Source organism: Physcomitrium patens, chromosome 19 (assembly GCF_059467195.1).
Source record: "Physcomitrium patens ecotype Gransden chromosome 19, ASM5946719v1, whole genome shotgun sequence".
Taxonomy (NCBI): domain Eukaryota; kingdom Viridiplantae; phylum Streptophyta; class Bryopsida; order Funariales; family Funariaceae; genus Physcomitrium; species Physcomitrium patens.
The window spans coordinates 13,490,347-13,517,882 of record NC_143428.1 but is presented as its reverse complement, the minus strand read 5'-3'; the positions used below and the strand labels follow the sequence as shown (position 1 = coordinate 13,517,882).

At 39.8% G+C, this 27,536-nt stretch overlaps 3 protein-coding genes and 1 long non-coding RNA gene across 4 annotated transcripts; 1 reads left to right on the top strand and 3 right to left on the bottom strand.

Moving 5' to 3' along the window:
* Nucleotides 1-613: 613 nt before the first annotated feature.
* LOC112272657 (uncharacterized) lies at nucleotides 614-4,619 on the bottom strand. The gene is made up of 8 exons (XM_024500637.3): nucleotides 4,148-4,619; nucleotides 3,782-3,874; nucleotides 3,072-3,283; nucleotides 2,781-2,925; nucleotides 2,502-2,574; nucleotides 1,957-2,103; nucleotides 1,267-1,392; nucleotides 614-1,000 (listed from the first exon to the last, which is right to left on the bottom strand). The coding sequence occupies exons 1-8, from the start codon at nucleotides 4,429-4,431 to the stop codon at nucleotides 935-937; spliced, it is 1,146 nt and encodes a 381-aa protein (XP_024356405.1). The 5' UTR covers nucleotides 4,432-4,619; the 3' UTR covers nucleotides 614-934.
* A 3,681-nt stretch (nucleotides 4,620-8,300) lies between these two features.
* Nucleotides 8,301-9,439, top strand: LOC112272857 (uncharacterized). Its single transcript, XM_024501019.3, has 2 exons — nucleotides 8,301-8,440; nucleotides 8,727-9,439. The coding sequence occupies exons 1-2, from the start codon at nucleotides 8,326-8,328 to the stop codon at nucleotides 9,365-9,367; spliced, it is 756 nt and encodes a 251-aa protein (XP_024356787.1). The 5' UTR covers nucleotides 8,301-8,325; the 3' UTR covers nucleotides 9,368-9,439.
* Nucleotides 9,440-23,204: 13,765 nt separating this feature from the next.
* LOC149987402 (uncharacterized) lies at nucleotides 23,205-24,136 on the bottom strand. The gene is made up of 2 exons (XR_016498454.1): nucleotides 24,013-24,136; nucleotides 23,205-23,657 (listed from the first exon to the last, which is right to left on the bottom strand). It is a non-coding gene; the product is annotated as an uncharacterized LOC149987402 (long non-coding RNA).
* On the bottom strand, nucleotides 24,090-25,613 carry LOC112295795 (transcription initiation factor TFIID subunit 9). The gene is made up of 2 exons (XM_024547743.3): nucleotides 25,125-25,613; nucleotides 24,090-24,676 (listed from the first exon to the last, which is right to left on the bottom strand). The coding sequence occupies exons 1-2, from the start codon at nucleotides 25,377-25,379 to the stop codon at nucleotides 24,395-24,397; spliced, it is 537 nt and encodes a 178-aa protein (XP_024403511.1). The 5' UTR covers nucleotides 25,380-25,613; the 3' UTR covers nucleotides 24,090-24,394.
* Between the last annotated feature and the right edge of the window lie 1,923 nt (nucleotides 25,614-27,536).

The following is a 27,536-nucleotide window of genomic DNA, read 5'->3' as shown; positions in this document are numbered from 1 at the left end:
CCTGTCACATTTATTAGGCAGATAGATAGAATCGCACACTTGTGAAATGGGTAGTTGCTGTTTACATTGACGCCGCAGTCACCTACAGTAAACATGCTTCTTCTTGATCAATAATAATGAGTAAAGAGACAATCACCTTAAGCTCAGTACTGCAAATAATTTCTGGTATAATTTAATTACATTTCTGCAGTTTCCGTTCATTAACACTATATTTGCTAACAAATTCGATGAAAACTGACACTATAAATTGATTATGAATCACTCGCGGACGTCTGCATATTCAAGTAGATCATCTACATCTATTATAGAAAGTATGTAACACTCAAAATAACAAACACTATACGTAGAAAAACTTATTCCTGAATTATCTATGTGTCAGTACTTTCCCGATCTCTTATCTTACAACTCTATTGAATAAAATAACTATGAACCCTTAACTACATGCATGAAAAAGTTCCTGAAATTCAATCATGGCCATTACCGTTTGTAGACTAAATGCATCATTGTTGAAACATTTTTCCATCCACAAAACAAATGAGTACTACTATTCCGTAAACATAAAAAGGAAGATAAATAAATAAATAAAACGTACATAAAATATAGACAAAACAGATTAAAATTATTACTTTGATTCAATGCATTGATTGTCATAATGTTACAAGTTTCACAATAGAGGAACATTCACTCAATACATTCAGCATTAGCTCAATGCAAATGCACTCGTTTCCAAGGTTTGAGATCAATAATAAAGGAAGAAAATTCCTACGCGAAGGCAATCAAAGGTTTGTGATACAGGTATTTCGTTGAGTTAAAGAATGTCAGACGAAGAATCTGTAGGATACACGATGAGCACGGAAATTATCATGCTGGAACCGACTAAATGAAGGATCGCACAACAAAGATGCAACTCCGAACCACGCACTCAATCTGTGAGTTACGCTCCTGAATGACGAGCTACAAACTTCTCTATTAGCGGGTTCACCAGATGAGGAGCTTCATCCTGCGTCACCATTCATTCAAGGTGAGGAGATGTACATGTGTGCAATTTTCCATAATCAACACTAGCATTTGAAGATGCGCTAGTGCTGCTTTTTGAGAGCCTGTTTTACTCTCTCCTTCAACACTCCACAGTCCCCTTCCATAAAATGCAATACAACTTCAGAATTCAGGCTCATGTTCTCCAAACATAATACTTGCGAAAACCAAAAGAAATCTTTTAAAATTGTCTTTTTGAATAAAGAGGTTGGGAAAACGAGGGTATTGAACCTGTGGGCAATGTCCGACGTTGGGAAGTACAATGAAGTCCTCCACTGTGTCGAACTCACCGTAAGCCTTCCCCAAAGCAATTGGTTCCCAAGGATCCTTTTCTCCCCATGCAATCACCACCGGGACCTGCACATCATCAACACTGAAGACTTTACTTCGAAGACAGACACCCCTAAGATAAGCCAAAATAATTGGGCATTACGGACTAATATAGTTATCCAATAACTGACGGTTAAGGTTTCCAGTTTAGTGTCACGATGGTGGAGGTCATGGAAATGTTAGATCCAGCAACCGCGGATTATGACATGCATGCCATCCGCAGAGAGTTGCTATAATCACCCGTTTCGAAGTAAAATGGAGAAAGCTACCTAGGTCTTCGACACCCAAGATCAATGATTACCCCCTCCAGGTAAGTGATACCGAAGAGAAGGCATAGGCTCTGAATATTCTCAAGCTGACTAAACGTTACGGACTACATGAGAAAATAGAGAATTATAATGCGGGTTAGTAAATATATTCGGAATCCAACACGGATTATTGTTGCTCCAAGTGACAGAATATCACCTGCGATTAGCATTAGTAAACCTGACATGCTTAGCGCATTTTTAAACAGCAGACTAAAATTTAACCTCTCCACTGTGAAGAGAAAACCGCTCTTAATAATATTGGAAAACTGGAGTTGATGTTCACCTTCACTTGAGGTAGCATTTCTTCAGGAAGAGGGCCACCAGAATAGCAGATGAAATCTAAGAAGACATCGACTGCTCCTGGTTGAAGTCCCGGTGTCAGGATTTTTTCTACTAACTCATCCGTGACAGCGCTGTCATCGTGATAACACTGCACTCCACAAGTGCAATATTATTGTGCCCGAGCACACCTTAAATAAGCACAAAGAGTTGGAAACTAAATCTGGGAAGAACTAACCTCACGCTCACTCACAGATGATAATAGTTGCACAACTCTTTTCATTCAGCTATTCAATAATTGACTCAAATTAGATTTCTTTAACCTCAAATTACTTTTAAGTCTCTCTAAACATGCACACACATTCACAAACACAAGGAGCAGGCTTTCTCCATACACCTCCACCCGATATTACTCGTGGGTGAGCGTGGAGATCAACACGCTCGGGCCGTAACCAAGAGAGCTTGCAAGGCAGCACAGGTGAAATACTAAATGTGAAAAATGTAACTTAGTAACTGCTTTGAAGCCTAAAGAGTAATGAAATGTCGAACCTCACGAAGGATCTTCTTCACGGCTTCAGGTTTGGCAACCGACTTGAAAAATTGTTGTCCCAAAGTAGTTGTTCTGCAAAACGAGATTCAGTAAGTAACCTTGATTAATTGTTCAAACTTGGCTACAAATTACAACTGAAAGCGAGAAGATTAACATTGCGAATAAACACTGCAACTAAAACGCACATGAACATTCTGCAATACCTCCAGCAAGAGTTCGACTCTAAACAACTTTCTGAGGTGAAGAGAATATGATGGTTATGTACGAAGTTGGCTCACCGTAAGACATTCTGGAGTGCTTTGACGAATGGACGCACATACCACTGCTGCTTCTTCAAGTGCAACATACGTAGCGATACATTGACCAACATTAATCCTCGCACCTTCTGTGGGTCTTTCAGGGAGGCTTCTAAACCTACTACCCCTGAAACCTCAAACAATCTACAGTAAGATGCAAGCCTCGGAACTACAAAGTAGTTTACAGGTGGAGCATTAAACGACACAAAAATAGAAACGACAGAACGCAGGATTACAGTGATATGTTAACCGCAAAGGCGTCTAGAAGATTACCACCAACAGAATTGCAAATAAGGAACGCCCGATCATTAACGACATCAGATAAGAAGTCCAAAATTTGACTGCCCCATGTCTCAAATGAGTATAAGGTGTTGGGTGGTTGGTCACGTGGATTGGGCTTGTCAGAAAACCCGTACCCCAGAAGATCGATGGCAAAAACTCGATGCGACTTGGCCAGGTATGGAATGTTCTTTCGCCAGTGATCACTGCCAAATCTCAACAAAAGAGAGTTGATCACCACCACTTGCAATCCATGAAATAATTATCTTTTGGTTCCCCAGAAACATTCTATCTGTCAGAAACACAATTTATATCTACGTAATTTCAAACACAACACCAAATTATCAACACGGGATAATAAGAAACAAGCTGGAATTCGGATCAAAACCTACACCATCCTCACAATACACATTGTAAAGTAGTGCTGCCGTGCAATACCCCGCTTAGACTGGGACATTCAGTGGTACATTGCGATTGAGAACCAGTGCCGGACATTTCATTGTTCCCATGACAATATCCTGAATCACATGTGATTCAATGAAAAGAAAATAAAATCGTGTTCTCCACTTTCTGAAAATTTTGAATCTCGCCTTTTTTGTTCTGAGTGTACGCTCTGGGAATGACCAATTTGACATTGCAATGGTCTTACATGGAAATACGAAGTCAGGCTTTACCAATGAGGCGAAGTTTTTCGTTACACCTACCAGTTACCCCCGAACCCATGGATGAGGACTACTGCTGGTCCAGAACCGCCGGCGCGCTGATATCGTATATTGTGCTCTCGCCACTTCCACGTTCTGCATTACATGTCCCACTCCTACTACCCACCTTCAGAAACCGCGAGTTCCAACAGCGTAACAGCAATTTACAGCCCTAATTTGACGGAGGACTCGCTTCCCCAACCATAGCTTTCTGAATTCAGTCGCAAGTATCTCCGATCTTCCCTGTATGTAATTCTCGAACAAATCCGTGCACATGCTCCCCTCAACTCATTTCCAAATAAAATTCATCCCAATCAATGAAGCCCATAACCTAAAATCAGAGCAACAAATGCAGCCAAATCCAATTACCCAGTCTGAACAGCAATTTCACCGCTCTTCCCCGACTCTGAAGCAGACACGGAATCATTCAGATCCACAGCCTGTTCACTACTTGCGCCTAATTCAGCACATACTCTCAATTGTGGTCGCCGGCTCGTACTGCACCCTTTGGGAAGCTGAACGCAGCGAACTTGCGACTCTATTCTGGCAAGCGGTAGCTCCACATTCTGGTGGCTGCTTGACGACGTTGAGGCGGATAGAGGGGAAGAGACAGAGGATAGGAATGGCGATTGCAATCGACAAGAGACCGCCATGGCGACGAGCTGCGACCAACGATGCCCACAACCAGAACTCTTCCTCTCGACCCTTACAATTCAATCTGAAGGGGCTTGGCAGCCCGGAAAAACTCGTAAGAGACCTGAAATCTTAGCTCGCGCCACGAGCTTCGAAGCTGGAGGCGGAGACTGCGCGACGTGGTCCTAGTAGCGCTGCACACATTCCAACGCATGAAAATACGAAGCGAGCTAGCGTGTCTTCCGAGGTGGGGCGGAGGAGGAATATTCTTATATATTCATCTTCCCACGAATTGTGGGGGTAATGTGGTTTTCATGCACTTCATTTACTTGTGCTTGTGAGTTCATGGAATGATCGTATTTCTATGATATCTTCTTTCACTTTTAGACTAAAAATGATCATGGAATCGACATGAAAAGTGATTAGTGGAGTGATTGGTGAAGTAATATTTAAGTATTATGTGAAGTTAAAATTAAAAAATTGTTAGTCAAGATCTTGAACATGAATAGAATTTTATACCAAGTATTAAACAAGTTGTAATGAGTTCATAGATTAGGGGCTTATTTTATTATTTAAATATGGTTAAAAGAATTGAGATGTTCATTGGATGCAAGGCATGTGTGTAATTGTGGTTCTTAAAAAATCTACAATTTAGAGACAAGATTGGCAAAACTTGTGATACTTGGTACTATACATTTAATTTTTTAATTATTATTTAATCCAATTTTAGTAACTTGTACAGATTGTGAAAAAAAATTGGATTAAATAATAAAACTAATGATTGTAAATTTATACTTTTCAAACATCTCTGTTTGAATATATTTATTATGTGTAGTACTTCAAGATATATGAATTTACATTAAAAAATTATTTTTAATAAAATATAACTTATGTTGTGTTTAGCTCTAATGAATTTAAACAAAATATAGATAATGATTGTATAACACATAGTTATAATTTAATAGGATATTGCAACATAATTTGCTTAAAAATATTATGTTACATTTAATATTTTTAAAACTTTGATATTAAACTCCATGTATGTATGTATATATATATATGTATAGAAATGAAGTAAATAAATGACCTCAAGATGTAAATATATATAGAGAGAGAATGAGAAATGAAGTAAATGAATAATATATATATATATATATATATAGAGAGAGAGAGAGAGAGAGAGAGAGAGAGAAATGTTGTAATACCAAATCCAATTGGATTTCCATTTATCTTCAAGTATAAAACAAGACTCATTATGGTTCAATTCATAGTATGAACTGAATTCACTAATATTGTTAAACGTAGGCTTTTTACTTTCTCCCATTACTTTCTTTTCTTTGCTTTTCAGGTAAATATTGTAAACACAATTAACAGAGTACACGTGATCTCACTTTGGTTATAATCTAAGCTTACAAATCTACTTGGTTTTTTGATTTACAGACTGAAATGTGTGCCTGTATCAAACAAGAAAATAATTTAAAATGTAGGAGAAATTCAAAATGCCATAGCAAATTTTAAAAAAATATTCAGAAATTTCTACTTGTAAACAAAAATTGAAAATTGAAAATCGAAAATGATATTCTAAGGAAATAAATTCAAGTCATTAACACAGCATCTTATAAAACAACGAAAAAAAGTACAGCCTTACGAGGCTATATTTAAAAGCTAGTGTTTTAATAACATGAAGATTTGCAAACATCATAATCAACAAAATTATAAAACAATAGGTCACAAATTTACATCTTAAGATTGTCTAACATAAAACTTCCTTACAAACAAACAAAGGTGTATGTGGAAAATATACATGTCAATCATCAAACAATACAATAACAAACACTAAAATGTTGGAACAAGAGGTTCCAACAATTACAAGCAAAAAGCCAACTCCAAGAGGAGTGCCAAAGCCAAGCAGATAAAGAGAACAAGAGTTAGAACAGGAGTTACAGGGGGTAGTGGTGCACAACAAAGAATGTGGTAGTCGCACAGAAGAATGTCACTGACTCCCGTTGCTACCAAAAACCTGCAAAAAAAAAAAAAAAAAAAAAAAAAAAAGCTGACGTGCAAACACACGGAACTACCATGCACATTCCTCGGAACCCACCCCCACATTACAAACGGATAACTACCCTGCCCCCACACTGCCATGTAGGCCTGCCCTCCCCCTGCCCAGCCCTGCCCCGCACCATTACTCTCGTGCGCACTCCCGCCCGGGATGTGCCGGGCGGGATAGCGGGAGGATTCCAGAAGAGTGCCAGGTTGAGAGCAGAATCATCATCACCAACATCAACATCGTAACAATAGCAGCCGCCGCAGCCGCAGCCGCGGCAGCCATGGCTGCTGAACGACCTCGCTCCCTGCACTGGCCCTCCGTCCCTCCGTCCGTCCGTCCGTCTGTCCCTCGCTCGCTGCGCTTCACTTCACCCGGGGCTGCGTTCAGACGAGGAGGAGGAGGAGGAGGAGGAGGGGGAGCAGTGGTGAGCCGAGCTGCGCAGCGCCGAGGGAAGGGAAGGAGAGGGAAGTGGTAGTAGAGGGAGCACGGGGAGCGCGAGGGATGGGTGGGGGCGGAGGAGGATCCACGATCCTCGACGATCGTCGACGATCGTCGGAGCCAGCCACCCACCCACCCACCCAGGAGCATGCGCCGCGCCAAGTGGCGCCGCAGCAGTTGCAACACCCGCAGCGACGGTGGGTCGGATCCCGCGCTCTCTCTCGCTCTCGCTCTCTCCGTCTTCCTTCTCCACGCTCTCCCCCTTCATAACCAACACCACCTCCATTGCCGAAGGTTCTCTCGTCGGTTTCTCTCTCTCTCTCTCTCGCATCCCCGTTTTACATATTTTCCTGCAGTGAGAGTCGCTTACCCATTCCTACGCACGCGTGCAAGCACGCGCGTGCCCGCTCTTCGTTTCTGTCAGACTGTCTGTCTGTCTGTCTGTGTCCCCGTTTCTCTATCTCTCCTTCTGTGTGCGTGTGTGAGTGTGTGCGAGTAAGGTTCCCATTCATCGTGGGACTGTGTATGCATGCTTTGCTTGTTCTTAGCAGCACAGCGGTTCCAAGGAAGGGCGAGAGTGCACCGGTTTCTTGGAGGTTGGGTGGAGGGTGGAGTGGAGGGAATTGGGAGCAGGTCGGGACGACAAGAGCGTGGTGGGGGAGGTCGAGGCGCAGAGGTGGTGGTGCTGAGGCGTACCGACAATGGCAGCGCCAGCGGAGTCCGCGTATGGGTTGGGAGGCAATGAGCAGCTGAAAACCGCGAGCATCGACGAGGTCGATCGGCAAGGACCCAAAGTTGTGACGGGGTTGTCGGCGGAGGAGGGCGTGGGAGTGGACGGGCAGAATGGGAGCGAGGCGGGCCCGGAAGGCAAAGAGGGCGAGGCCCATGGCGAGGAGCAAGTAGCGAAGAAGCCGAGACTGGAGAAGGAGGAGAACGGTGGCACAGAAGAGTCTGTGGAAGGTGTGGCGGCCAAGGAGGACGCGGAACACCACAACGGCAACGGCGTGGCGAAGGCGGAGGAGAGGAACGGCGAGGGAGACGAGGAGGAGCAGAACGACGACGAGGGCGACGTGGTGGGTGCGGAAGAGGAGGAGGAGGAGGAGGAAGGCACGGACGGTGCAGGAGCGACCGGGAAGGAGGGTGGGGACGGGGGTCTTCGGACGCTGCTGCAAGAGGGCGAAGGCAAGAAGAGCAGCGTGGCGAAGAAGGGCGCGGACGCGAGTCACGTGTTGAACGGAGCGTAGGCGGAAGTGGAGTGGAGGGGTGGTTGGATTTTGTGCATCATCGTCGGGGGTTTTTTTTTTTTTTTTTTTTTCTTTTGATGTAAAGAGACATTTGTGTGAAGGGGGCATCGGGCCAGCAGTAGTGGCTATTTTCGAAGATGAGTGCAGTAGGTCCTTCTTGTATAACACGGGACGTTCCATGAATGAATCAATGTGTTCGTTGCCTACCGATTGCACTTGAGCTTGGCATTTCTGATGCACATACATCTATTTGCTCAATTTTCGAGTCATCTATCGTACTGAAGTTGCGTTCAAAAGGTATCGCACACTTATTCTTGTTTATTGATGTGCGGGACTTATGAAGTGGGCTGTTTGTCAAGTTTATTCTGGCTGTTATATAGAAACTAGCTGTTCGAAGAACAGTTCATGGAATGGAATTTCAGGACTAGTATACATTAGAGTTTCATGCTTTGGGGTTCTCTGCAACCTTCCCTGAGCAGCGATGATTAAGTTAACAAGTCGGAATAATGGTAGTAGATGACGTTTGGGGTTTTCTGTGTATCTCGTTTTATCTCTTAACGATTAGTCCTGATGTTGTCTGCAGGCATATTACACGTACAATGTGCACTAAATATAGAAAGAAACAAATCGGGTAGATGCTTGAAGTCCCATCTCTTAGAGGTACTTTCTTCTGAGTGGTTAAAAGCGCTATGTTCATGGTGTGCTATTTTAAGCTACAGATTGCAGAACCTCGAAGCTGCTGCACGTAGTTATTTATTATACAATTCTGAAACCGCCTCGTCGATTCGCTCCAGATATTCTCGTTGGATTTCACCTCGGTACATAATTTATGTACTGTGCACGGATGAACGTGAGGAAGTTCCTAAACGAGAGACTTCATCTCGCAGGCCAGGTGAGACATGTAATCTGGTGGTGTTCCAGTTCCAACTCCTCTGTTTCTGGATGAGAAACAGGTGCCTTTTGCAAGACGTTGGGAGACGCGGTGGATTGGGACCAGAATCCCATGTCGAGGATGAAATCGCTTTTCCCACGTTCCGTCCTCGTGCTGCTGCCCGTACTTTTATGAAGCTCGCCTCGGTTCTGCGAAACTTCCCTAGGCGCCAATTAACTCCTTTTCCAGATCTTTGCACCGGAATCGACGCTGGTTGGCAATTTAGTATGATAAAAACTGCCACACATGTCGTGGTGCAGTCCTTCATGTACATTGTCTGCGATGTTAACTGAAGAGCCCTGGTCTTCCCTTGGTTTATGTGGAACCATTCATGTGCAACCACTGGAGGGGCAAAATTATCCCAATACAGGCTTGTCATGCCCATTCTGCCCAGGCACTGAGAGACCATCTTGCATAGGTTCTGTGATTGTGCAAAAGGAGTGTGTACATGGTGGTGGTGCAGCTCTCTTCTTCAAGCACTGGAAAAGAAGCCAAGTACTCTGGCGAACCCACTTACATTTGGTTGGCAGCAATTCTTATTCTCCAAACCTCTACCTGAGCAATTTGGGAAGTTTAATCTCATTTGGACATTGTTATGAGGAGTTACCCATGGAAACTTTGGCTTGAATAAAAACACAATGGTATTTTAATGTCAAAGAATGGTCTCTAAAACAAACTACATCTAGGATACGGCAATATTTACATGATTATGGTTGCATTGAATGGAATCAATTATCCACAAAGGATAATGAAGCCCCGGTAGAATTCAATTTTTAACACTTTGATGATACAAGGGAAAAAAACCAGATGCTCTGCACCAAGATGGATAATAGAATACATTGGCATAGTTTTAGTTCTTGTTGAGAATGTTTAGAAAGACACAAGAGTAATAGTAAGTCATACACACATAAGAGTAGTAGTAAGTCATACACACATAAGAGTAGTAGTAAGTCATACACACAAGAGGGTTTCTCAGGAGAGAGAGCTTCACACACTCAAAAATTATAGATCTAGTTGTGTCTCATATACAAGAAGAGAAAAGAGGAGAGGATAAACAGTACTTCTCCATTAGACTCTAAATACTGTAGCTATGGTATTTAATGTAGTCTACAGTAAATATTATGGAGAGAGTCGGCTACATTTAATGATCTCAACACTCCTCCTCGCCCATCATAATATTTACATAATATAAAATTTGTATAGAATCATGATCTATACTTTTCTGTGATCTTGCAAGATCAAGAATTGTTGCCTTATTAAAATCTTATCTAGGTAAATCTTATTTTATTTAAGGACAAAACCATAGATGAAGGAAAAAGAGTACAACATCATTTTATTTAATTATTTAAAGAGCTTGTTAACTTTCATATTCAAGAAAAGTAAGTTGCCTCATACCAATGCCATAAGTAAGTCGACGATGGTTGCTTAATGGAAGAGCTTTGGTGAAGAGATCAGCAAGGTTATTTGTAGATTCAATTTTCTTAATTATAAGTGCTTGATCAGTAATCAAGTCATGAGTATAACTAAAATACTTTGGATCAATATACTTTGTCATGTTGTCTTTAATGAAACCAACTTGCATCTGTGCAATACAAGCACTATTATCTTCATGCAAGATAGTTGGAGAATCATCATATGAAAATCCACAGGTTGTTTGAATGAATTTATCAATTGATTGCAACCAAATACATTCTCGAGATGCTTCATATAAGACAATAATTTCTGCATGGTTGGATGAAGTTACAGTTATTGTTTGTTTCACTGATTTCCATGATATTGTAGCTCTATGTCTTAAAAATACATATCCTATTTGAGATTTAGCTATTGCAATATCAAATTTATATCCTACATCACAATATCCAACCAATTTTGGATCTGCGGATTTTGTGTAGTATAATTCCAAGTCTTCAGTATCTTTTAAATAATGTAATAAATATTTGATGCCATTCCAATGTCGTAGTGTCGGACGTGCACTATGTCTTACAAGAACACTAATTGCAAATGCAATATCTGGTCTTGTAGATGTAGCTAAATATAAAAGTGCTCCAACCGTTGTGAGGTATGGATATTGGTCTCCCAATATTTCCTCCTCCTCCTCGCATGGACGGTATGGATCATGACCATCACGACCATGTCCAACCATTGGTGTGGACAATGGATAAGCATCAATCATATTAAATCTTTGCAAGATTCGTCTAATATATGTTAGTTGGTAGAAAAAAATGCTAGCATCTGTTAGATGCATAATCTGAAGACCAATGTAGAAAGTTGTTTTTCCTAGCATTTTCATCTCAAATTCACGTATAAGTAGGTTAGTAGTTATAACACATGCAGATGTAGTGCCCACTAGGTTAAGATCATCAACATATACAGCGATGACCACAAAACCAGTTTTATCTTGTTTGATAAACAAACAAGGGATTAGTGGATCACTTATAAAATTATTTGTAATTAAATAATCTCGAAGACGTTGATATCACATACGTCCAGATTGTTTTAAACCATACAAGGCCTTACATAATTTAATACCACGATATTTTCCTGGAGCGGGTTGATTTGGAGTTTCTGTTTTTAAGCCAGGTAGAACTTTCATATAAATATTTGCATCAAGAGAACCATATAGATATGCAGTAACTACATCCATCAGATGCATCTCAAGGGTGGCATGAACTGTCATTCCAATAATATATCGAAATATAATTGAATCCATGATTGGAGAATATGTGGATTCATAATCAATGCCAAATCATTGAGTAAATCCTTGAGGAACAAGACGAGCTTTATAGCGGGTTATTTGGCCTTGAGCATCTCACTTGCATATTAATACCATTTTATATCCCACAGGGCGAGATGTAAGAGTATCTACAATTGGACCAAAGACTTTCTTCTTACGCAAAGAGGCATACTCCTCCTCAATAGCAGTTTTCTATTTTGACCAATCTGAGCAACGCATCGCCTCTTCGATGGTTTGAGGTTCAGGATCGTCTTCCTCACAAGAAAGGGCTTCTATAATCATATATGCAAATGATTCATCTACCGTAATAGATGGTTTGTCCCAAATATCATCTGTAACACAATACAGAATAGATAATTCTTTACTCAACTTGTTCTTATTCCTTCCAATTCCAAGATTGTTTTTCATAGAAATTGAAGGTACATTATGCATGGATATATCATCATGAATTGGTAGTCTTGCAAGATGAATGGCAATTTCTTAAGAAATAATACCAGAATTAGTTAATTTTATAACTTTCTTCTTACGTGGTTACTTATCTGGTTCCCGAGTTCTTTTAATTGTTGTTGTTATAACTTGAGGTATTGTAGTCAATGGCACTGCAATCTGAGCAGGTGCATTCTGAGCCTCATTAATAGGAACTCTTGTAATTCTAGGTGCATCATCGAAGCCATCGGGTGTTTCATCCGCGATCCGTTTTAAATGTAAAATCTTAGTAACTTCAGTTTTTGCCAAAGATGTCTTAGGATCGGGATTCATTGTAAACGTTTCTAAAGCTTCAAATATGAGTACTTTATTTCTTTGTTGATTGGATATTCTTCTTTGAAGAGATGGAAATACATTTTCTTCAAAATGGCAATTTTGCAAATGTGCACGTAATAATGTGCCAATTGATGGATCTACAATACAAAGAATGCTTGGTGAATCAAAACCAACATATATGCCTTCTTGTCGATGAGCTCGAATGGTACGCTATTGAGGTTTTGGTATTGGAATCCAAGCACAGCAACCAAATATTCGTAAGTAAGATACATTTGGAACACGACCCGAAATGAGCTCATGTGGTGAAACAAGTTCAAGAGAAGAAGGGCGGAGACATATTAATGCTGCAGCATGTAAAATTGCATGACCCCACATAGATGTAGATAGATTTGCCTGAAGGAGGAGTGGCCGGGTAATGAGTTGTATACGCTTTATAAATGATTCTGCAAGTCCATTTTGAGCATATTCATATGGAACACAATATGTCAATTCAATTTCTGTTGCAGTACAATAGTCTTCAAAAGACTTTGATGCAAATTCTTTTGCATTATCCATATGCAATGTTTTTATAGGATAATCAGGAAAATGTGCCCGAAAGCGAATAAGCATAGATATAAGATTGGCAAACACCATGTTTTGAGTTGATAATAATGAAACATGTGATTGTTTACCTGATGCATCAACAAGGACCAAAAAATAACAAAATGGTCATAATATTGGATTAATAGGACCACAAATATTACCATGCAATCTTTCAAGCATTGGTGGCAATTCTTGTGGAAGTTTCTAAATTGAAGGCCGAGTAATCATTTTACCTTGCACACATACACGACATAATTTTCTAGAGTCTACATATGTAGGCTTTAAATTGTGCCCAGTTATACATGGAATGATCTTTCTAAATAATGTGGATCTTGGATGTCTCAATCGTCTATGCCAGAGAAAAACATGACTCTCTGAGATAGATGATGCAAAATTAAATATAATGGAAGGCCAAATCACAATTCGGTATAAATCATTTTCTTTAGCAAAAACTTTTTCAACAACTTTATGGTTCTTCGCAAGAACCAAAACCTCTTTTTTATTTAAAGTGGCGGTCGAGAGGTGATAACCATCAATATGCACATCTCGGTAGCTGATCAGACTCCGAGGTGCTGAGGGTACAAACATTGCTTGTTTACATTTTATGATGGAACCTACAGGTAATTTTACCATTGCTGTGCCCTCTTGGAAACAAAACGCATTTGCTCCAGCCATGGTTATCATATTTTTAGTTTGCCAAGTTGAAGATTTTTCAATAAAAAATCATCTATCTCGCAAGATAGTATGTATTGTTGCAGAATCAATGAGCGCATCATTTGATTCATCATTAGAGGTTCTATCATTCATATAAGCTTCTAAGTCATCAACACCAATTGAATGCATAGATGCATCCATAGTATGAACTTCACGAGCCTCAGCTCGCAATTTCTTATTTTCTTGGAATATTTTAATAAAATATTTTGAAGTACGCCATGCATGTGCTAAATGTCCAATCATTCCACACTTATGGCAAGAACGCATCTCTGATTTTTGTTTTCTACTATAATTAATAGTAGAACATTTATTCTTTCCATATGGATAGAAATGGTCTTGACTATGACTACCCTGATACTTATGAGCACGTTTCCCATGTTTATATAATTTCTTTTTAGACTTTGAAATATTAAATGCATGAGATTCTGGAACTGTAGTTCCAATAGGACGAGCTTCCGCATTGTGCAAGAGTAGCTCATTTTGCTTCTTCGCAAGAAGTAGATAGGACATGAGATTAGAATGACTCTGAAATTTCATATTCCTGTATTGTTGTGCAAGTATAGCAAATACAGGAGAAAATGTAGAGAGAGTTTTCTCAATCATTTCTTCTCTAGAAATGCTTTGTCCACATAATCGTAATTGTGAGACAATACTATACATTTCACTATTAAAAGCATTTAAATTTAGAAAATCCAAGACACGTAAATGTGTCCAATTATGACATGCACGTGGAAGAGAAATGGTCTTTTGATGATCAAACCTAAATTTAAGATTCTTCCAAAGTTCTACAGGATCTTCCATTTCCAAATATTGATGTTGTAATGCAAGTACAAGATGACGACGAAGGAGAAGAAGTGCTTTTCAACGAATAGCAAGAGGTATAGAAATACTTGTTATAGGAGATTCTTCAAACATAATGGTATCCGAGAGTTGTTCTGTAAATAAATTTACTTTTGCTATTTTTGTCCATAATAGATAATTGTTTCCATCCACAGTCAATGGTGGAAATAAAAGAGCTTGAAAATGTTGGGATGCACTCGTAATAGTTGGAACCATAGTAGAAGCAGTTGAAGATGTTGAAGCACTCATTATAAATAAATCTGTAAAGAAAATACAAGATCAAGTAGAAAAGTTGAGTAAAACGTATCTTAAAATATAAAGTCAAATAAAATAATAAAATTGAACTTGAAAATATATATATATATATATATATATATTTTAAGGAGAGAGTTGTAGATTAAGGCAGCAGAACAACAATAAGATGGTAGTAGTAGGCAGCGATAGGTGCGACAAGGTGGCAGCGGCGGACAATAGCGGCGGGTGGCAGCGGGCAATGACCAACGGCAGCGGCATGCAGCGACGGTAGATGGCGGCGGACAACGGGCGGTAGTGTTAGCGGCAACAGGGTGGCAGCGGTGGATTTGGCGGTAGCTCGATGGCAGTTCGGCGACAGGTGCGGGGCGCAGTAGGGAGCAGGGAGCAGGGAGCAAGCAGAGCAGCAGGGAGCAAGCAGAGGATAGAGTTGGACTGGATCAAGTATTCAGAGCAAGCAAGGTAGGGAGTGGAACAAGCGCTCTAAGCAAGCAGCTAATGTGTGAGGGGCCAGCAAGAAGAATAAGATCATGACGCAGATATTGAGCAAGGATAGCAAGAGGTTTGAAGAGTCAAAGACTAGAGCAAAAAATTGTGATAGTGTGTAGAAGAGAGTCGTGCTGATAACATGTTGAGAATGTTTAGAAAGACACAAGAGTAATAGTAAGTCATACACACACACAAGAGAAGTAGTAAGTCATACACACAAGAGGGTTTCTAAGGAGAGAGAGCTTCACACACTCAAAATCTATTGATCTAGTTGTGTCTCGTATACAAGAAGAGAAAAGAGGAGAGGATAAACAATACTTCTCCACTAGACTCTAAATACTATAGCTATGGTATTTACTGTAGTCTACATTAAATATTGTGGAGAGTGTCAGCTACATTTAATGATCTCAATAGTTCTCAGCATCTAAGTTAACTTATCTACCCTAGTTCAAGGGTTGTATTACTACTTTTATTTCTAGTCATTAGTCCAAGTCAGCTGGTCTAGGATTTTTTTAATTCTATTCTAAACCAGTTCTATATTGGTTACTCCCTACAATGAAATTTATTTTCACTTGTGCCAAAAAAGAAAAAAGAGAAAACCATTTGTGTGCACTTGTTTCATTATGTAGACAATTTTGTTGTGGCTTTCTCTTTGGATACAAGACTTGAAACACAAAAACATACCCCCATTGCTGATGAATTGGGGCAATCCACAACAGTGGTTGTCCACATTTGGTCTGGCGAGATGTTTCTTCATTGTAAATATGGGATATACAAATAGTCTTGTATTGATTTGAGTTGTGTGTGTGTGTGTGTGTTTTTTTTTTTTTGTTTTGTATTTATTTATTTGAAAACACCTAGTTTAAACAAAGGCACTAGATTGTGAATGACTACTAAATTGATTCTGTGAAGCTTCTGTATTAATACAAATAAGAATATTGAGCTAAAGCTATTTCAAATATGTTGAAAAAATGATACAATAAATTGAGATGAAGCAAAAGGATGACTGCAAAAATTAACAATTTGTAAAATTCAAGTCAAACCATGGAAAAGTAACTTGATTTACGATTGCACTATCAAAATCCTAAAATTATTCCATGGATATGGATCCAATGTTATACCTGAATTCTTTTTAATAAGGTCCAAAGAAGTAATACTGCATTCCTAAAGGAATAATAAATGAAAGCCAAATACTTAAGTGAATCTGTAAAAAATTCACAGGGACATAACCTTCTTGAAAAAATGGACTAAAACAAGTGGAAAACAATAAAAATATGCATCCGACACAAAAGCATGAATTTTTGCAAATACCTTACTCTCCCAATTTAGAGTATAGAAAACGAATACTTTAAAAAGAATCAGAAAAGCTGGTTTGGGAACATTCTTAAGCATTGAGCAGATGATCTAAGGTAACACATTTTAAAAAACATTTAAATCGAAAATTTGGCATTATAAAATCAACGTTGAATTAGGACAAATTTCCAACAATATTTATTGGGCATCAAAAACAATCTCCCAAGTATGAAGTGATTCAAACTTTTGGATTTGTCATCATCATCTCACCCCCCACCCCACCCCGAAAAATTACCACAAACTTTTGTTTTAAACACTTGCACATCAAGAAGAGTACTAAATGCTTGTTATTATTAGGGAAAGAAAGACTGGAGATTTAAGAAAGAACACGAAATTTAATTAAAGAATTTCTTACAAAAAAAACCTTTCCGCTTTCAAGAATCAAAGTTTGAAAATACTATGAAAAAAGACAAAGGAACAAAGGCTTCAACCGACAACTCAAACTGTACCATAATTTAGTTTGAACCAATTTGTGTACACCTCATTAAAATCCTCATTCTAATCCGATTCCCCACTTCGAATGAATACTTCTCAAGCAAACTGGATAACTCCAGCAACTCGGTTTTAAAAATGGAATAAAAAAAACGGGGTAATATATTGCAGACAAGGCGAATCCGGTGAAGGGACATGAGTGACTAACTATTTACCGCACAAATCCTGCACTAAGACGTGAGAAATTTATTTTTGTAAGTTTGTTTTAGTCACGCCCTGGATAATGAAGCTAGTAACTGTTCTGCAAAACCAGTAAACGAGCAACTGTGGACAGATGGTGGTCCGCAACAATTGTAATGATACCCAGCAATTGTATCTCCCACGTTGGTCAGTGTAATATTTATGGGGGTACCCAATAGTTTATGTGCTCCTCAGATCCCAAAGTGTGAGTCAAGCGCAGCAGATCTTGCCCATGCGACACATGTGTCAACAACAAAAGCAAGTACACTAAATTACTCGAATCCGGACTAGCACATGTCCACATCCCACAACGTAGAGTCATTTCTTCACTGGTTCCATCACACGACGTAGTGCACAATCATCAACACTAAATCAGGACATGATCGGAAAGTGGCCTGTCACCTTCTTCTTTTTTCCTTTATTATTATTTCTTTATCTTTGTCTCTAAGTTCGTGTCGGAGATTGCCAATCATTATCCTCCTGAACATGCCACTCTCATGCAAGGTAAAAATCGGGACATGCTAAAAATAAGCGTTAAAACTTTTTCCTGATGATTTTACGCTGCTCCCGTTTGAAACCTTCAGTGGAAGTGCCTTCAGTCGAGCTGGTAAGTTGATATGGACGAGTAATGCCATGATTAAGCATACTGACGACAAAAGAGAACTAAAAAGCTACAGTGTCGCTTCGTAGCTCTAAATTAATATCGTGTATCTGAACACCAAAAATGCTGATGAGTCGCACAACGAGCAAATTCGCACTGTGCCACTCGTAGACCAATCTTTGGCACACACACAGGAAATGCGAGCGAATGAGACACGGGGTCCCCACCAGTGACTACCCAAAGGTCAAGTGACTTATTTAAATAGAGTCAAGCGAAGGATAACATGAATGAAAGTGCCAAAGAAGTACATGGAAGCCATCAAGAAAGACAAAGATAGTAGTGTAGAAAACCGAACAAGATTTAGTTGACGCCATCCAAATTCCGCCGTAACGACGGGAAGCTCGAGTATTGAATTATATTCAACACGCGAAACACGGAACACTAAATTGGTGTGTTCTTCAACCAAAAGATTCTGCTCCCCAGCTTCCACGTAGGCCAACCGATGCAGTCAGCTTGCCATTCATACACATACACTAAGAAAGAACACGCTAATATTAAGGCCATTAAAACTGAAATCGGTGCAAAAAGTTTACGCGCAAAAGTATCCTGAAGATAATTTGACCCCGAGAACGCGTAATAAATTCGGGAATCTATTATCTAGTGTTCAGCAAAACCTTTCTCTGTCCACTTGTGGAAGAATATTGCCATTTCCTTTGAGGAGTAAAAAAGAAAATAAAGAGGTGAACTTGTACCGAGAGTGAGGTAAATAGGGGAACGAGAATAAAAATTCTGGAACCCAAAAAATTCACTTTGGAAGGCTAACTAAGGTAACTTTTATAAGATATACGCCCCCATGACAAGCCGGTATGACAGTTCCATCAAACTCCCCGGAAAATCGCTACAGTCAAATCATCATATGTAAGAGGGACACGCAACCGGGGCGTTAGTTCAAACAGAAGACATGACAACACTACAAAAAAGTCACTGACATAATGTCTATCATAACCTTCAACTTGATACAATGAAGCGATCCTAGATAAGGGGACTCGATAACGTTAGGATCACAGGACTCCGAAGAACTCGCCATCGTGCTGACGATCGGACGTCAACAGAGCTTCTTTTCGCCTCAAGTCAAATCTGGGAGCTGACGGTAAGCGAAGAGAGAAGGCATGTCACCACCATACCAACTGCAGAATAAAAGACATAGATGCATGTTCAGTCCCAACATCGGTGCAACACAATTGTACATGCCAGACTTGGGTGCAATCGGTAGGCAACGAACACATTGATTCATTCATGGGACGTCCCGTGTTATACAAGAAGGACCTACTGCACTCATCTTCGAAAATAGCCACTACTGCTGGCCCGATGCCCCCTTCACACAAATGTCTCTTTACATCAAAAGAAAAAAAAAAAAAAAAACCCCCGACGATGATGCACAAAATCCAACCACCCCTCCACTCCACTTCCGCCTACGCTCCGTTCAACACGTGACTCGCGTCCGCGCCCTTCTTCGCCACGCTGCTCTTCTTGCCTTCGCCCTCTTGCAGCAGCGTCCGAAGACCCCCGTCCCCACCCTCCTCCTTCCCGGTCGCTCCTGCACCGTCCGTGCCTTCCTCCTCCTCCTCCTCCTCTTCCGCACCCACCACGTCGCCCTCGTCGTCGTTCTGCTCCTCCTCGTCTCCCTCGCCGTTCCTCTCCTCCGCCTTCGCCACGCCGTTGCCGTTGTGGTGTTCCGCGTCCTCCTTGGCCGCCACACCTTCCACAGACTCTTCTGTGCCACCGTTCTCCTCCTTCTCCAGTCTCGGCTTCTTCGCTACTTGCTCCTCGCCATGGGCCTCGCCCTCTTTGCCTTCCGGGCCCGCCTCGCTCCCATTCTGCCCGTCCACTCCCACGCCCTCCTCCGCCGACAACCCCGTCACAACTTTGGGTCCTTGCCGAACGACCTCGTCGATGCTCGCGGTTTTCAGCTGCTCATTGCCTCCCAACCCATACGCGGACTCCGCTGGCGCTGCCATTGTCGGTACGCCTCAGCACCACCACCTCTGCGCCTCGACCTCCCCCACCACGCTCTTGTCGTCCCGACCTGCTCCCAATTCCCTCCACTCCACCCTCCACCCAACCTCCAAGAAACCGGTGCACTCTCGCCCTTCCTTGGAACCGCTGTGCTGCCAAGAACAAGCAAAGCATGCATACACAGTCCCACGATGAATGGGAACCTTACTCGCACACACTCACACACGCACACAGATGGAGAGATAGAGAAACGGGGACACAGACAGACAGACAGACAGACTGACAGAAACGAAGAGCGGGCACGCGCGTGCTTGCACGCGTGCGTAGGAATGGGTAAGCGACTCTCACTGCAGGAAAATATGTAAAACGGGGATGCGAGAGAGAGAGAGAGAGAGAGAAACCGACGAGAGAACCTTCGGCAATGGAGGTGGTGTTGGTTATGAAGGGGGAGAGCGTGGAGAAGGAAGACGGAGAGAGCGAGAGAGAGAGAGCGCGGGATCCGACCCACCGTCGCTGCGGGTGTTGCAACTGCTGCGGCGCCACTTGGCGCGGCGCATGCTCCTGGGTGGGTGGGTGGGTGGCTGGCTCCGACGATCGTCGACGATCGTCGAGGATCGTGGATCCTCCTCCGCCCCCACCCATCCCTCGCGCTCCCCGTGCTCCCTCTACTACCACTTCCCTCTCCTTCCCTTCCCTCGGCGCTGCGCAGCTCGGCTCACCACTGCTCCCCCTCCTCCTCCTCCTCCTCCTCGTCTGAACGCAGCCCCGGGTGAAGTGAAGCGCAGCGAGCGAGGTCTCTCAGCAGCCATGGCTGCTACTGGTGCTGTTTTGATGTTGATGTTGACAATGATTCCACCCGGTTCTCCTGTGGAATCCGCCCGCTATCCCGCCCGGCATATTCCAGAGCCCCGTTGTGGTGAGGCACCGCGAGTAGTGAACTCACATGGCAGGATAGGGGAGCTACGAGCAGTGCTTGCTGGTTCACCCCCCAATGAATCTCTTTCTCTTACTCTCTTCTTCTGGCAACGGGGCTTGCAATTGATAAGCAGAGGAGTAGTAGTAGTGTAGAGAATGCAACGCTGCTTAGTAACATGAAGTAAGTCTTCATGTTTGCAAATCTTCATGTTTGCAAATCTTTATGTTTGAAATTCTTCATGTTTTCAAATCTCCATGTTTTCAAATCTTCATGTTTGCAAATCTTCAGGTTTGCAAATCTTCATTTTTTCAAATCTCCATGTTTTCAAATCTTCATGTTTGCAAATCTTCAAGTTTGAAAATGTCCATGTTTTTAAATCTTCATGTTTGCAAATCTTCAGGTTTTCAAATCTTCATGTAGTGTAGTAACAATTCCATGGCCCTGACAAACCATGTCCAGTGAATCATGGTGCTGTGCTTTTCCCCCTCCCTCCAATGCAAACCAGCAATCTTTTGAGGATACCATTCATTCCTGGCTGGATTTCAGCGATGCTGCTGAAACCCATAATTCCGCATCTCTGCCATTCATTCTGCAGTGCAACGTGTGTTTGACCCTGGTAAATTTAGATTCTGCAATGCTGATGTGGCATGATGACTGATCAATGACCTAATTGGGGTGTAGCTTTAGCGGCACTGGTGGCGTCATCATTGAGGATGCCATGTCACTGGGGGCGATAGAAACGGCATGTTCGCTACATGATGCATCTGCAACGCTGTTTCTGGGGTCTGTGAGATTAACTATTGTTATTATTATTATTATTATTATCGTTTCCGAAGAGGTTTTTTTTTTTTTTTTTTTTTTTTTTTTCTTCAAAAGTCTTTGGGGCAACATGTGTGTAATGCGCTTTTAGGTCATGTTTGTAGGATGGTGGTCCTTCGTTTGAAAAGCATTTTGGTTGTTACTTTTCCTTTTTCTTTTCTTATTTGTGTATATTGAAAATGACAAGTGCAAGGTTTCATTGTTAGGATATATTAAGGGTATTACAAAATTTTAAATGAGTTAATCTGATCATCTACTTAGTTTCGCTATATCATTTTAAATGCACAATGTTAGCTCAATGGTCAATGTTCTTTTGTTTGACTGTTGTTTATAGCATGTTGATGTAAATGTTGCAGCACATAATTCAATGTCCTGATTTTATATCTATTACTTTTGTGTTTTTACAAAACCAGATGGATTGAATGTCACATGACTCTTACTGTAAGGTAAATTTATAAATTTAAAGGTTGTTTTTTATTGATAATTATGTAATCTGTTTTTAGAGTTGTTGCATTGATAATAATTAGAAAATTATCCCATATATTTATATACACCTTATTCATATATATATATATATATATATACACACACACTTTAGAAGAATAGAATATCAATTTGATATCAAATTTATATAGTTATAAAAATAAAAGTACAATTTTATTTAGATAAAGTCCAAAAATATTAAGAATAAATTTGAATGTCACTACTTTCATTAATTATGCTTTTAAACTTAGGAATTTGTTGTACATCATCGAAATGTATTTATTCCATTTTTGTGCAAATTCAATATTCAATTAACACTTTAAGTTCATGCGTTTTCTAACATATGACAAGACTATAATCATTCAATTTCATCAGTTAGCTTGATTTATGATGTACACAGAATTTTCAATCATCTGCTTGCAGAATTTGTTACAAATTTAATCAACAAAGCACTTTTATATAAATCTGTTGATCATATATATATATATATATATATATAGTACTAATTATAAAACTTAAATACTAACCACAGAAATCCAACATTCTTTTTGTATCTTTATTAAATTATGGAAGTAAAATAGTGATTCTCTTTCTTGTGTAATGATCTTTCTTTCTAAAGTCTGCTCAATGATGTCTTAAAATGCCTTACAACTAATTCAATTATTTTATCATGATTGTCTTAACCTTAAAACTAGTGCAATTGGGCACTTTGTTGACATCTGCTTATTGTGAAGTTATTAAGAACTTATTTATTTCTTTGATTACATTATATTATTGTTGTTTTAGATTTATGAAAGAGTCTTTGTGACTTGAAGTCTTCACCACCTTATAATCTAAAACTTAACACCAATATATATATTATTAATGTCTGTATGTAAACATATATTATTACTTAGATTTATATTGCCATGCATTACTCTTCTTCTTGTCTATTTTCATCATGCAATTGCAAAATTCAGGACATTACACGACAGGTATTTTTTAAAAGAATGTTTATAAAGTCCATTTCAACCAAATGTTGTCAGTATTGTCATTGAATATCTATTAAATAACCATTGAATTTCTCTAATAAATAACCATTACAGTTTAGTCATATACAAAAAAAAAACGAATCCACTCAAGCAATTCCCGTTTAGACACGACAATTCACAAAATATCCAAGAAAAAATCCATACGAACTTTGCATTTCGGTCAATCGTGTTATTCTTTAGCTTGGATAAGCATGTAGGATTGCAACCCTACCTTCTCCTGGCAAGCTTTGAAGAATCCTCAGTCCCGATGAGAAGCCTGTGACGTAATACCCTCCTCCATCGATGCCAAGCTTCCACTCAGCCAAAACTCCAGAGTAGTCTGTCCACATAGACGGAAACTGTTCCCATCAGTATACCAAAGATTACTCTTTTTTTGACTCACTTTAGTACTTTTTTAAAATTTTTTTTATTGAGAACCCGACTGATCTTTCCTAAACTCTACACTTTCCGCAGTCGGAACACATGATCCGACTCACGTAAATGAACGTGAAAATAGTTGGGGGAACTATTTACAAAGAGGGCTACGTCTATGAAACTGCAGCACGCGGGTGTTTCACGCCACTAAAAACAATATAGACATAGCCACACATCGCTACCTATCAAACTCACTTGCGTCAAATTTTTCGAAAACAATCATTTCCAAGCAGGGTTTGGAATCATGGAAGGATTAGTACAACATAAATCCCTGCTCTTGATAGACTCCACTTCTTCAACTTGATACACATTGGACCCCATCAACGCAATAGTAAAGTACATGAACAAGCACTAATTGTGCTTGTATTATAATACCAGTAACGCTTCCAACATCACACTGAATGAGCCTTAGTTCTAAAATGAAAATATACACCAGCTCTTAACTATGTCCGAAGATATCCCACCCAAAATAAAGCTGCTGGATAGTTGCTATCTACAAGTTTCAACCAGTCCTAGAAAGCTGCTCATCTATGCTAAAATCGGAGCCATCGAGAGCTGGTTGCCAACTCCTATTCCAGACATTTTTATCCTGCAATTTCTTCATACAAGAGCTATAAATGCCTTGTGAAGTAAAGCACACCGCTACGGCTTAGAATCTTTCCCCGTAATGGAGAAGGACACCTTTCGGCCACTATCCTGTAAGTGGGTGGGTTGGACCACCTCCTTTCCACCATCCTCCTTGTCGTCATCGTCTTCCCATTCAATGTCATCGTCCATATCGCGAAAAGTCGTTCGTGTCGGTACGTTCAGCTGGTAATTCGGATAAATTAGGGTATCTGCTTCAGGAGGAAGAGAAATGCCGTGCGTGCCTATGATCTTCGGCAGAGGAATACTGTTCCGGGCTTTCGCTAAGTCCACCAACAACTGCCAGAACAGACAGCCATGGCGTGCTCGGTGGTTAATATGAAGCCATCACTACGGCGCAATTTTTTTCCTTCCATTAGACACCAGCTAAACCATCCGAAACCCTAATTCTGCTCTCATTTATAACGAACCGTTCAGTAAGTCCACTCCTGTGCAGCAGCCCTCACGAACGAGCTAAGTTTTCTTTGCGTAAGGAGTGACTTAATTCAAGACAAATGCAAACTATACTTCAATAGCAAAGGATTCTGGCAAAATTAAAATCTTCAAACCCTCTTCTCCGTCGCCTACAATGCCAACCCCAACCCAATTTGCAGAACTGGTCCTGCCAAATTGAAGCTCACAAGGAAATGACTTAGTCCGTACCCACCATCCTTCCCCTAAACCTGGAACACACTTCGCATCATAGAAAAAGCAACAGACTCGACCATGCCAAAAACCATAACCATACCTCCCGAGGAGGAGGCTGCTGAAACGAGGAATTCACTCGCGACTGGATAGCCAGCTTCACGTCGTCACAATCGATGGCGGCCTTCCCCGCATGCTCGGCGTACGTCTGCGCATCGCCAAGCACGTCCACGACGTAGCGGTACCACAAATCCAGAAATTGGTTGATGACCCGCGGCTCAAAGCGCGTCACGCCCATGGATTCCAAGATGGTCTTCACCGTCTTAGCATCGCGGGGCATATCGTCTTCCTCCGCCATGATTGCTCGCCCAAGGCTGCAATGCAAAAAAAACCCAATCCGGACGGTGGCTCGAGCTTTTCACTCTCGTCTCCCAATCCCGACTATACCTCAGCACAGGGAGACGCAATCAATCTTCCCAAAACCTGCAACGCCAGGCAGCTCCAGTTGGTGCGATCACTGACAAGAACCCACGCAAAGATTGCTTGCCAATGTGGGTGAAAATCTGCGGCAATCGACACCGAACTGCGCGTCATTGATTTTCTCCGCGAAGGCTCACCATTGCGATGGCAGCAACCGAGGCCATTCCGGAATTAGGGTTTCGTGAGAGGCGCTGCGAACCAGAGCTCGCTTACGGTGCTTCTGTATCTAGGAAGAGGGTACACTTTCCGTTGGTGAGGGATTGCGTCCAACGTCTCTCGAAGATTTTCGATGGTTTGTTCAGAGTATGGAATAATGGTATTGCTAATGCCACCACAATTTTATGAAAATTTTATTCAGATTTTAGTTAATTTTTTTACTGTTTTATTTATTTTTTATTTTGGCTGTAAATATAAATATATAAAGGAATGTTAAAATGATCCACTCATTTACTAAATTGACCCAATCCTAGTTCTCATCCCAATCCCCCTATTCCTAGTTTTCATTTCAGTGATGTATTGATGTGGGGGATTGAAGGCATGGTGTGGCATTTGTTGGGCAAACAAATGATATATATATATATACTTAATTGAAATAAATAAATAAATGAAGCAAAAGAAATATGTCAAGGGGGTGGCAAGTTGCGGTGGCAATAACAAAAAGTGTAGTGGCATTAGCAACATCCAAAAGTAAATCTAAATGTATATATTGTTGTATTTGGCTATAGTGTTGAATTGCATTTACTTGATGTAAGCATGTGAGTTATTGAGCTGTCATATGTTATTAGTTTTAGAAAATCTGAACAATGTTACAATACTGAATATATTGTAATTTAAAAAATAAAAATAAAAATCGTAATTTTAAGTATTCTTAATAAAATCTAAAAAAATATATTAAAAAAAAAATATAGGTTTTATGTGGCTTACATTATAATATTTGCATTTAAGTTTAAAATAATAATGCTGATGTTTATTAGGTTGAATTGATATATTTCGAATTCAAATGAGATACATTGTAAAGTTTTAAAATAAATAAATAGGAGTTAAAAAAAAACAAAATTTTATTATGAAATTATAGTTTTTTTTTAAAATGGTTTTTTATTTATTATTATTTTTTACTCACTATTATTAAGTGTTGCATCAATTTGCAAAATTGTATACGAATAGGCTACATCTCCAATACTGTAACTTCAGAGAGAGAGAGAGAGAAAATAAACCTGTTTGAGCATATTATCGAAGATTGAAAAATTAGAAAAGATCAATTTTGTAATGTGTAATTAAATATCAAAGATACAATTTGATATCTTAAATTTGTATGGATAATTTCTTACAAAGAGGATAAAATAAAGAAGCAGCAAAGATTACCCATCTTAGATATCAATTTAGATAATTTTATCTATAAATAGGCAGAATGGCACCAAAGTATGTAATATTTAAGTTTTAAAAAATAGATTGATAAAACTTAAAATTAGACTAACTTTTTCTTCTATTTGAAATATTAAAAAACTGGAACTGATTTTTTTTTCTACTTTTTTTAAGGTTTCAATATATATCTATATATATATATATATATATAATTTTTATATTATATAATTTTTTTAATACTTCTAAAAACTGCACTTGCTTAAGCTACTTAAGGAAATTATCTCATAACAATAATTATCTAAGAATGTGCAAAATAAAAATAAAGACTTCAAAATTATAAGTACTGAAATATTATTAAAAAATCTAGTGAGGTGCAGAAGGTTTTTACTTAGAGTTTTAAAGTTGATATTTGAGAAGCCACTTCTATCTTTTCTAACAAAAAAATCTACGAATTTTGTTTAATATTTAATGTCTTCTAATTCTAAAACATTGTAGACATAATGCAAAATAAATTTTCGATAACATGTATAATTAGTACAAGGATTGTTTTATCCAGTAATCATTTTTAATGAATTCATTTAATGTAATTAGATATTTAACTTTATACTTGTATCATTTTAATTTTTTACAAGCATCAATATATAAATTAAATATATATATATATATATATATA